Here is a 10,424-nt window from a genome sequence, read left to right on the forward strand (position 1 = left end):
GTCGACACACGGCCCAGGGAGGACATGCCACTCAGAGCAGAGGAGACAGCAGATCAACATGTGGCCCAGGGAGGACACGCCACTCAGAGCAGAGGAGACAGCAGATGAACAAACGGCCCAGGGAGAGTGGGCCCACAGCGACGCCAGCACCTCACCTTGTAGGCGAGCAGGAGGCGCTGGATGGCTCTGCAGATGGTCTTCAAGTCGGTCTCTGCTCGAACCTCAAAGGTGTGCTTGGGAGGAGGCAGGAACTCAGGGCCCACCTGCTCCAGCAGGAGGCTGTGCTCCGAGGAGTACACGGCACTGAGGCTCGGCATCTGGTTGCTGCGCACCTAGACCCACGGCGCTGGTAAGCCCCCGTGTGGAGCAGAGCAGAGGCGGCCGCCCGAGATTCCGGTTCTGACTCAACGCCGTGTTTGCACCTGGGCTTGCCCAAGGATACGCCCCTCCCCGCCCCACAGGCCCCGGACTCACCTTGTCCAGCACAAACACAGATGCCCTGCGCTGTGTGGGGATGAAAACCCCGAAGAGTGCCTTGTGGCCCTGAGCGTGGTGATACAGGTAGAGGTGGCGGATGCTCCCTGTGGAGGAACACGCTGTGACCTCGGGTCTGCAGGAGGCAGTGCTGGGCAATAGGGCAGCCAGCATGGACCCTACCTGGTTCCAGGTAGCTGAACTGGGCCAGAGAACGCATCTCCAAGTGCTCGAGGGCAAAGGTTTCTGCTTCCCAGCCAGAGAGGTGCCTCACAAGCTGCTTGTTGACCACACATACACAGCCGAGCTGCACAAGGGCCCGGAACAGCAGCGGCACCTTGGGAGGTAAAGACAGACAGACAGGCAAGGGCTGATTCGGGAGGACTCGGGCCATGGACATGGCTTGTCCGGCCATGGGGCCAATCCTTACAATGTGCTACTTCTCCGGTCTCGGGCAGATACACAGCGGAAATCCACTCTGCCTGTGGGGGTGGTTCATGACCTCCACCATCCCACCCATCCCATGTGCCTCCTTCATGCTGCAGCCCCCCTGGAGCCCCCACCAGCAGGCCAGTGATGCTACCTGAGTCTCGTAGACGCCCTCGATGTCCGGCGCTGACAGCTCTGTGTTGATTTCGTTGATGTGCTCCTGGTACATGTCCTCGGGCACCGAGTACTCATAGAGATTGTGGACCACATTGGCGCGAGGGAGCACGCGGTTCACCTGGGGACATGAGCGTGAGGATCCCTAGTGTGGCTCAGTTTCCCACAAACCCTCATGGCTTCAAAACTACAGTTGGGACCCAAACGTTTACCCTTCTCTTCAGAAATCCCACTGAAATAAGGCAAGAAATCATTAAAAACAGAAAAAAAGAAAAAAAAGTGGCTGGGGCAGGAAATGAAAATTCCCAGAAAACAGGAAGGGTCATACACTTTCAGACATGTGTAGATGAGCTCCCACAGTGGGAAACAGGCGGCTCAGTACAAAGGAGCCCCACACCCCCTCCCCAAGAAGAAGCTAAATGCCCAGTTTCCAAAGCAGATCTGCAGAAAACCCTCCAGATCCTCTGTGTCTGGGGCTGCAGCAGGGCAGGCTCCGTGCCCACTGCCTCACAGACACCATGTCCACTGACTCTCACACCGTCCCAGTGAGACACCTGTGACGGAGGCTCAGACAACTCGCTCAGGGCACATGCTCACTCCACCTGTCTCCCCCACCATGCTGCAGCATGCCCTCAGTGCTCCCACCAGCCCCTTACCCAGCCCCAACCCTGTGGAGAAGCCACAGGACCCCACCATACCAGGCTGCCTTGTGTGTACCTTGCGATATGAGGGCCCCTCCTCTGCTTTTGCCACCCGCTGGTTCACGTAGAACACGCGTGGGATGCTCAGCCTGATGCAGTACAGGTCACTGCCAATGACAGCCCACAGCCTGAAAAGGCCAGGCTGGCTGGTCTCACTGATCTAAGCACAGAGCACAGAGGGCCGTAACTCGTCACAGATGCGCTGGGTGCTGTGAACAGGGTCACTCCCACGGCCCCAGCACACAGCCCACTTCGGAGCCAGGACCCCACAGGCTTGCCCTTTCTCCACCCGCAAAGCAGGATGGCTCAGCATCCCGGCTCCCGGCATTGTGAGCTGGGCGGGGCATCACCTCCCACAACTGTCCACACCTGCACTATCTGCCACGGGAGGTCCAGGATGCTGCGGGCAGCCCTCCGCAGGAAGCTCCCCAGCCCCGTGGCAGGCCCCTCGCGGAGTGCCCCGGCCCTCGGTGCGCTCTGAGTGCCCTCGAGGCGCTGCCTCTTCCTGCGCGCAAGGCGCTGCCTGGCCTGCAGCTGCCACTTCTTCTTGTGGAAGCGGAGCCACACCAGCCACTCTTCCTGGAAGGAGCAAGGGCCAGTCAGGAGAGACAGACACGGGAGCTCACACACTGTGAGAGGGAAAACGACCACCCCAACCCGGCACTCGGCTTTCCAAACCAGCTCTGAGGCCCGCTCTGTTCCCTGCACTGCAAAGCCTGGATACTCAGAGGCTTCTGGGTAGGCCACACCTCCGAGCTTCCCTACCTGGGTGGTACCAAGTGCGGGGGGGTGCCCCAAGATCTCCTGCCAGGGCACCGTCAGCTCCAGCTCCTGGGACTCCTCCTGGCTCTCCCAAAGGACCCGCTTCCTTTTAGTGACAACAGGAACTGCCGTACGTGGAGGCTTCGTAAGGCCGAAGTCCTCCATGTCAGAAGGGCCAGGGCTCTGACTGTCCTCTGGAGCCTGGTTCATCACGACCTAGGAAAAACCAACCAAGTCTTGTAAACACCACCAACTCTCGTCCCAACAAAGCCTACCTCTAGAACTCTATCATAAGCACACAGCCTGACATGGGATAAAATATTTATACACAAACGTGCATTTATAGACTCTTACTTGTAATTTTTAATTGTGCAAAGGCAGAGAAGTATAGGCAATGTCACCCACTCAAATACCTGCCACCAACACGAAGTAACTGTTTACATTTTATATTTTTTCAGAAGCTTCTTTCTATAATAAGACATTGCAAGAAATGCCTAAACCTCTTCTTTTCATCCCTTCCCTTCTCTTTCCTTCCCTCCAAAAGGTAACCACTACCTCGAGAGCTGCGCCTATCATCCCCCCCACATTTTTCACTTTCACTACTTGCCCAGGAGCCCCGGAATGGCACAAATGGCTAAGCGCTCAACTACTAGCCAAAAGGCTGAGGTCTGAACCAACCCAGAGTTGCCTCAGAAGACGGGCCTGGCAATCTGCTTCCGAAAGGCCTTGAAAACCCTATGGAGCACAGTTCTACTCTGCACACACGGGATCACAATGAGCCAGATTTGACTCCATGGCAACTAACAACTACTTATCCATAAATATACGCCGTAAGTAGCAACACACTTTCATTGAGTAAGCGGCCCACTGTCTCCCTGGTGATGTGTGATGTGCCAAGCTCTCGCTCACACCTGTGCTGGGCACTCTCTATTCTACAGGGCTACTGTCTTACCTTACAAGGACTTAAAGTGAGCCTTGTCATCTGGTGAGATACTTCTCCCTCCTCAAACTTGGAATTTGTTTTGGTTACTCTTAACCTTACTCTTAATATGAACTTTAGGATTAGTCTGTCAAATTTCATTCAGAGAACATTTTAGGAATGTTTTTACTGTAGTTACATTAAATTTTATGGATTAATTTGGGGCAAACTGCCATATTCAGTATTGAGTCCCCCATTCACAAAGATGGTATCTCTCTCGACTTATTTAGGTGACTTTCTGTATACTTAAAAAGTTGAGCACTTGACCATCTGTGCCACCCAGGGACTCTATTTTATATGCTTCAATAAGGTTGTATAATTTTTCCATGAAAGTTGCACACGTTTTGTTACCATAGGTTTATTTTTTGGTATATTATTTGCTCCTATTGTAAATAGTATTTTTCAAAAAATATTTTCTAATTGTCTCTAATGCATAAGAAAACTACAAGTTTTTAATATATTGGCCTTGTCTTGCTGATGTCTTATTAGTTCAAACTATTTTTAGTTTCCTTACATTTTCAGTGTTAATTATCACACTGTGCACAAATAATACACCTTCTTTCAATCGTTAAACTTTTAACTTATTTTTTCTTGTCTAACTACGATGCCTAGGGCCTCTAAATAATTTCGGTTGCTCAAAGCTTTGAACATTTTTACCACAAACAGACACGGAAGTTCAGGTAAGCTGGTGCAGCCCTGGGCCCACAAGAGCCTGGCTAGCACTCGAACCCACAGCCTGCTGTCCTGGCCGGCCCATTACCTGTCTCTTGCCCTCAAGGACAAACAACTCGCTGATCTTCTTCTGCTTGTAGACGTCGTTCTTCTCCAGCAGCTTCTTGTGCAGCCAGTCGGGGTGTCTGACTCGCGGCACTGGGTTCTTCACCTGCACGCAGACGGCATAGGTCAGTAGATGTGGTCTGACCATGTCCAGCCAAGGCCTAGACATCTGTGTGTTTACTGGCTCTTGGCCTCACCTGCTGCAGAGCTGCAGGAATTGTGATGATCTTCTGTATGGCGCTTCCCAGTCGCTCAATGTAGTAGTCCCAATCCAGAACCTAAGCATGCAGGAGCGGGCAACGGCAGGGTGCATAGAAGAAAACCAGCAATAGCAGCAACCATCTGTTAGCTTTACTCCTCTTAGACATTCTGTGATGACAGGTGCCAATTTCACAGAGAAGGAAACTGAGGCACAGAGCTTAATGACTCGCCCAGGATCACAGAGCAAGTGTCAGAGCCAGCACTCGAACCCTGAGCCATACTCTGTCCAAGAGAACAGTTCAAGGGCCTCCCCTGCGTTCAACGCTTTAAATTTTCCTAAAGTGTTACCACTTCCTCAGTCACTCATCAAGTACCAGAAAGGAAGAAAGTCAAGAGTCAAGACTCCAGACAGAAGAGATGACCCAAGTCAGGTGTGCTCTCTGTCTGCCACCCTCCTAAACTTCCAAGAGTAGACAAAAAAATTGGCCCTCACCGTCCGAATATCAAACTCCTGCAAGGAAGAGCTCTTGAGCCATTTCCGGAGAAAGTGCTTCCTCACTGTGGGTTCTGCGTGGAAGATGGCCAGGGGGATGGCCCTGGTGAGGAGACAGACACACTCATGGGCCGTCTGAACACCCTAGGTCAGTGATAAGCCATCAGGGGGCACCCACTTCACGGTGAAATAAGCAAGACACACAGCCTAGTTTGTGACCTACGCTTTTACTCAGCTTTCCCATTTCCTAGAAACTACACCTTGTATCTAATATTTGCCATATTTAACAACTAAACAACACTTCATTGTATTAACGTTCCAGGGTTTCATGCACAATCCCTCCACTGTTGGCCACTAGGCCTGGTTTCAGTGTTTAACCACTATTAGCAGAGCTGTTTGCCTGAGGCAGGGGGAGTTTATCAGTGGAATTCTCGCCTTCCATTCAGGAGACCTGTGTTTGATTCCCAGCCAATGCACCTCATGCACAGCTACCATCTGTCTGTCAGTAGAGGTGTATATCCTGCTATAATTCTGAAAAGGTTTTAGCAGCGCTTCTAGACTAAGACAGACTAGGAAGAAAGGCCCAGCAATCTACTCCTGAAAAGGGAAGTAGGTCTCCATGGAGGTAAGCCATCGGTTTAGCATCCAGGTCTTCAGGGAGCCTGGGGGTCTGGAGCCCTTACCTCTCCGTGACAGGCGAGCCCTCAGGTTTCCGGGAGATGATGTAGCGGCAGCTCAGCCCTGCATCCTTGACCATTTGGTCGCCCAAGAACTCGGCCAGGCGTTTGGCCGTGCTGATGGAGGTGGACTTCTGCTCCCCGTAGTCCTCTAGCTTCCGAGACATGGAGCGGTTCTCAGAAATGAGCTCAAACAGCTCTGAATCTGGCATGTTGGCTGCCTAGAGAGAGGCATGGACAAACAGCACTATAGAGATAAAGACGGAGTTCAATGACCCAGTGATCTAAGCCTGCTCCCTTACTGGGGATGGTGGTGAGGAGGAACGTGGACCTCACCTTGCTGTACAGCACGTCCAGCCAGTAGTCGGCCACCTTGGCCACCGAGCCATACACCTCCTCCAGTGTGCTGCCTTTGAGGAAGGCCTCAAACACCGAGGACTGGAAAATCTTAATTAGCTGAAGCTCCCCACGCCGCTTGACCTCGAAGCCCTTGAGCTCTGCCAGGGATCCGTCCTCATTGAAAACAGCATACCTAGGGACCGGGCAGGCAGGGCAGTGAAGAGCCCCTCTTCTACCACCATCAGGCAGCAGCTGCCCTTCCACCCCTGAAATTTATGCTTCTCAAACATAACCATGATTCAAGGGCCTGTGACCTCAGAAGCAAAACAGCAAGTGGGGAACAAAGTTGGTGGCATCAGTGTCTACATCTCTCCAATGATAACTCAATCAGAGACAAAAAGGAAATAAAGAACCAAGGCCTGTTGTTGCCCTGGTGCCCGGCCCATGTTCCTGATTGGACTGTTAGGTCTGATCCATCCACATCAACCCATGTCCCTGGCAAATGCAAGGGGGCTGCAAGACTCCCACCTCTTCTTGAGCTTCTTGCCTTCTTCCTTGGAGGCCGGGAGGATCATGGCAAGGTAGGGTCCATCGACTTCAAAGAAGATGCTGTTCTCAGAACGGGTGACGTAGGTGAGCGAGGAGGGCTCTGCAAGCTCCTGGTACTGGTGGTTGGTGAAGCCCTCCTGGAGCCAGTGGGGAAGAGCAGGTCACTCAAAGCTGTCCCAAACCCAAACCACCCACATATCCCACTCACCAGGCGTAGCGTGGGACCTTGGTTGGGATCTCGGGACAGAGAAAGGACCACAATGGAAAACTGGGGAATCCCAAATAAAGTCTGGAGGTTAGCTATAGTATTGCACCAATGTAAATGTCTTAGTTTTCACAATTGCGCCTTAGCTGTATAAGACGTTAACATTGGGGGAAGCTGGCTGAAGGACGTAACATAGAAACTCTGCCCTGTTTTTGCAACTGGTAAGTCTAAAATTACTTCGAAACAAAAAGTTAAAAGCTAAAAAGTCTGGATGCTCAACTGAAAGGAAAAGAAAAGCCCCAGTTAAGTCACTTTTGAACATAGCATTCAGACTATAGAACCTCAGGCCAAAGAACAGCTCTCAGCAGGTGAGGCAGGTGGTCTAAAATGAGGAAAGTGAGCAGGCCAGTTTAAGGCAGTTTCAGAGCCAATGAAATCATCTTTCCAAGTCTCCTTCATAATAATGCTCACGCTAGGAAATCATCCAATCTCATGAGAGCAGACTAAGCCCCTGCCAGGAGGCCCACTTACCTTGACCATGATGTTTAGCATGGCCCCAGGGTAGGAGATGGTCACCTTGGGCTTCTTCACGTTGGTCGTCTTGACAACAAAGTTTTCTGGGAAACTATTGGGCAGGACACACCATATTCCATCTGTGTCCAGCTCCAAGGGCCGCCTGCAGAAGGGACAAACATGGGCCCATAGAGCGGGCTGCAGCCTCCGCCTCCAAAAGCAGGCCGCATCTGAGCTGTGACAAGCCATGAACACTACAAATATCTCCACCAACCGGAGAGCTTGCGGCCTTGGCTCCTTCCCAGCCCGACCCCACGGCACTCACCCAATCTGCTCAATGAGCTCCCGGGCCTGGGTAATGATGTTGGCTCCTGTGAAGCACACGATGCCGGCCATCTCCATGGAGTACCAGCGCGCCCTGAGAGCAGGGGGAGGACAGCACAGCTCAGGGGCAGGCAGGGAGGCAGGTGACCGGCTTCCCTCCAGGAAATGTTAGAGGTATGGGAAGAAGGGTCCTTAGAGGGGTCAACGAAAGCAGCCAAGTTACCTGTGAAGCAGGACAGGACAGCTGACAAGGAACCTGGCTCTGCCCCCAGGACACCCTTCATTCCCCTCCCCCAGGGTGTGGCACGGTCGAGGTCCTGAAGGAGGTGGGGTGCTGCCCAACAGCATGTGGCCTTCCTCTCTGTAGGCCCCCACAGCCACCCAAACGTCCACACCTCCAAGTGAGGGTCCTGTTCTCCCAGTACTGTCTTGTCCTGCTCTGTCCTTGTCAACCTCTCAGCCCATTCTCATGTCCTACTTTCAGAGAAAACAGAGCCCATCCTTCCTGACTATATCCCCCCCTCCACTGGACCCTGGCCCCCTGCTCCCCAGGATGCTGCTCTCTGCCATCTCCTGCCTCTCCCTTGCAAACTCTGCCCCCCGAGCACTGAGCATGGTCTAGTCGCAGTCATTAAAACAACAAGTAAACAAACAATCCCTGCCTAGCCATCCTGTCTTCCTCCACACAGCCCCCTGTCCCCAGACCACCTGGCCAGGCCTCGCCTTTGTGCCAGCAAACCTGCTCTCCAAGGTCACGAGTGACCGCCTGGCTGTTACATCCAGTGACACCATTCACACCTGATCTCATCTGTCTCCCTCCAGGAACTTCCTCACCTTGGCTTTCACCCCCCACCTCCTAACCCCGGTTTTCCTGACTTCCACCTCCCCCCACACGCTCCAGTGCTCCATGCATCCACCCAGCCCCTCCATGCTCCCGAGTGAGGACACGCAGAGTCACAACAACCACACTGCCATCCCCAGCCTATGTATGAGCAATGACGTGCCCAGGAACCCCAAAGTTGGCTTGGTTTCTGCTCTCCTCACCCTCTCGCCCCTGCCTCACCCCAAACTGCTTTCTCCAACACCCCAAATTCAGTAAACAGCACTGCCAAGTTTCAGTCTCTCACCCCTCCCCTCCTCATGCTCTGACCCAACCCTCAGTCACTTCCTCGTACGTTTACTCCATTTGTGCTCGTCATGTCCCCCCACATGCCCGGCTCCAGAGGCTGGGAGGGGGCCTCTGCCTGCACACACCCCTTGCGCATGACGTAGCCGTAGAAGGAGTTGAGGATGCACTTGTGGGCCAGCTGCAGGGAGTCGTACAGGATCTCCATGTTCTTGCAACGCTTCACCTCGGCCGCGTCACCCATCTCAACTGCTGCAGACAGCTTTTTCTTCCACACCTGAAGGCCACACAGAGGCTGACTGGCCAACACATTTTCCCATGTCACAGTCACCATAACAAACGGCCCAACTTTTTAATATTTTGACAAGTTTCAGATCTACAGAAAACTTGAAAAATAGTATAGTAAAGACCAAATAGCCTTTTTCCCTAAAATCAAAGGTCGGCAAACCTTTTCTTAAAGGGCCAATAGTCAGTGTCTCAGGCATGTGGATTAACAGTCTCTATGGCAGCTGCTCAACCACACTGCTGTAGTGCAGATGCAGCCACAGACAACATCGTGTTACGTTCCAATAAAACTTTATTTACAAAACCGATGGATGGCCCAGCTGTCACTTCCTAACCCCGCTCTAAACAGTTACTTCAAAAATAATCATTCAAAACACTTCACAGGCCTCAGGTCGGATAGACTGTGGCCTGTTCCTTTCTGCCCTTAATTCTTCAAAGCTAAAGAAACAAAAGAAGTCCAGTGTCTTTATTGCCCGTGTGTGCGGCCAGTCTGAGAGCCCAGACCAGCGCACCCCAGTGAGGGGGCCAAGAGGGTCCAGACAGATCCAAGTAAGGTCTCTTGTTTCAGAACTAAGCTCTGCTCTGACCTCCCCGGTCCACCCTGTAGTGTCTTGAGCCTGACCTTGTGCAGCCCTTTGAACTCATAGCGCCGGTCCCGGAAGGCGCGAACTGTGTCCACATAGAAGGAGTTCTCCCGCTGGCAGATTGTGGTGAGGCGCTGCTCCACTCGGGTGACATGGAGCTTCTTGTACGCCTTCCGACAATAATCTGGAACACAATGAGACCATGGAGAAGGTGTGAGAACCACCTGCGACATCGCCCCCTTCTAGGATTCAGCCACAGGAGCACTAAGCCTTTGCCGACCTCAGCTGTGAAGCCCCACAGCCCAGCAGAGACACAGCATCCAGGGACACACAGCTCGTGGAAGACGTCTGGGGGCCGTGCAGCACGTGGAAGGCCATGACCAGGGGTCACGCAGCACGTGGAAGGCCACATCTGAGGGACACATGACACATGGAAGGCCTCACCCAGGGGCTATGTGGTGCATGGAAGGCCACGAGTCTCACCTGCCAGCCTCCGCTTCTCATACTTGGCCTGCTCCTCCCGGGACAGTTCGTGGAATGCCCGGGTGGGCCCCTCTGGGAACAGGGAAGGGAACTTCTCTGACTCCAACTGGTGCTGGATGCGGTGGTACTCGCTGCGGCTGGCTGGCACTGGGAAGGAAGCAGCAGGGCGAAAGGGATTGCAACAAAGGCTTGCTCTGCTTCCTTCCAGAGCCCCCTTCCCAGGTGCACACTGAACTCGCCCCTGCACCCTATGTTCCCCCAACACTCACTGAACTCCTCTCTGCACCATATGTACCCCCAACACTCACTGAGCTCACCCCTGCATCCCCCCAGTGCTCACTGAACTCGC

The 10,424-nt window shown here is 53.2% G+C and overlaps 1 protein-coding gene across 2 annotated transcripts in view; it reads right to left on the reverse strand.

The window, feature by feature from the left end:
• POLE (DNA polymerase epsilon, catalytic subunit) overlaps positions 1 to 10,424 on the reverse strand; it is a 44,670-nt gene that overhangs the window by 19,063 nt on the left and 15,183 nt on the right. For both annotated transcript variants that reach the window (XM_004385016.2, XM_012558022.2), the window contains 18 exons: positions 10,076 to 10,222; positions 9,631 to 9,776; positions 8,852 to 9,000; positions 7,599 to 7,691; positions 7,292 to 7,436; positions 6,535 to 6,692; positions 6,004 to 6,199; positions 5,674 to 5,888; positions 4,991 to 5,093; positions 4,494 to 4,574; positions 4,280 to 4,402; positions 2,544 to 2,756; positions 2,148 to 2,357; positions 1,795 to 1,938; positions 1,058 to 1,198; positions 658 to 811; positions 475 to 581; positions 156 to 332 (listed from right to left, as the gene is read on the reverse strand). In XM_004385016.2, the coding sequence (XP_004385073.1) occupies positions 156 to 332; positions 475 to 581; positions 658 to 811; positions 1,058 to 1,198; positions 1,795 to 1,938; positions 2,148 to 2,357; positions 2,544 to 2,756; positions 4,280 to 4,402; positions 4,494 to 4,574; positions 4,991 to 5,093; positions 5,674 to 5,888; positions 6,004 to 6,199; positions 6,535 to 6,692; positions 7,292 to 7,436; positions 7,599 to 7,691; positions 8,852 to 9,000; positions 9,631 to 9,776; positions 10,076 to 10,222 (2,702 nt within the window). The remainder of the gene's footprint in view (positions 1 to 155; positions 333 to 474; positions 582 to 657; positions 812 to 1,057; positions 1,199 to 1,794; positions 1,939 to 2,147; positions 2,358 to 2,543; positions 2,757 to 4,279; positions 4,403 to 4,493; positions 4,575 to 4,990; positions 5,094 to 5,673; positions 5,889 to 6,003; positions 6,200 to 6,534; positions 6,693 to 7,291; positions 7,437 to 7,598; positions 7,692 to 8,851; positions 9,001 to 9,630; positions 9,777 to 10,075; positions 10,223 to 10,424) is intronic.

The sequence above is a fragment of the Trichechus manatus genome, unplaced genomic scaffold, assembly GCF_000243295.1.
Source record: "Trichechus manatus latirostris isolate Lorelei unplaced genomic scaffold, TriManLat1.0 scaffold00131, whole genome shotgun sequence".
Taxonomy (NCBI): Eukaryota; Metazoa; Chordata; class Mammalia; order Sirenia; family Trichechidae; genus Trichechus; species Trichechus manatus.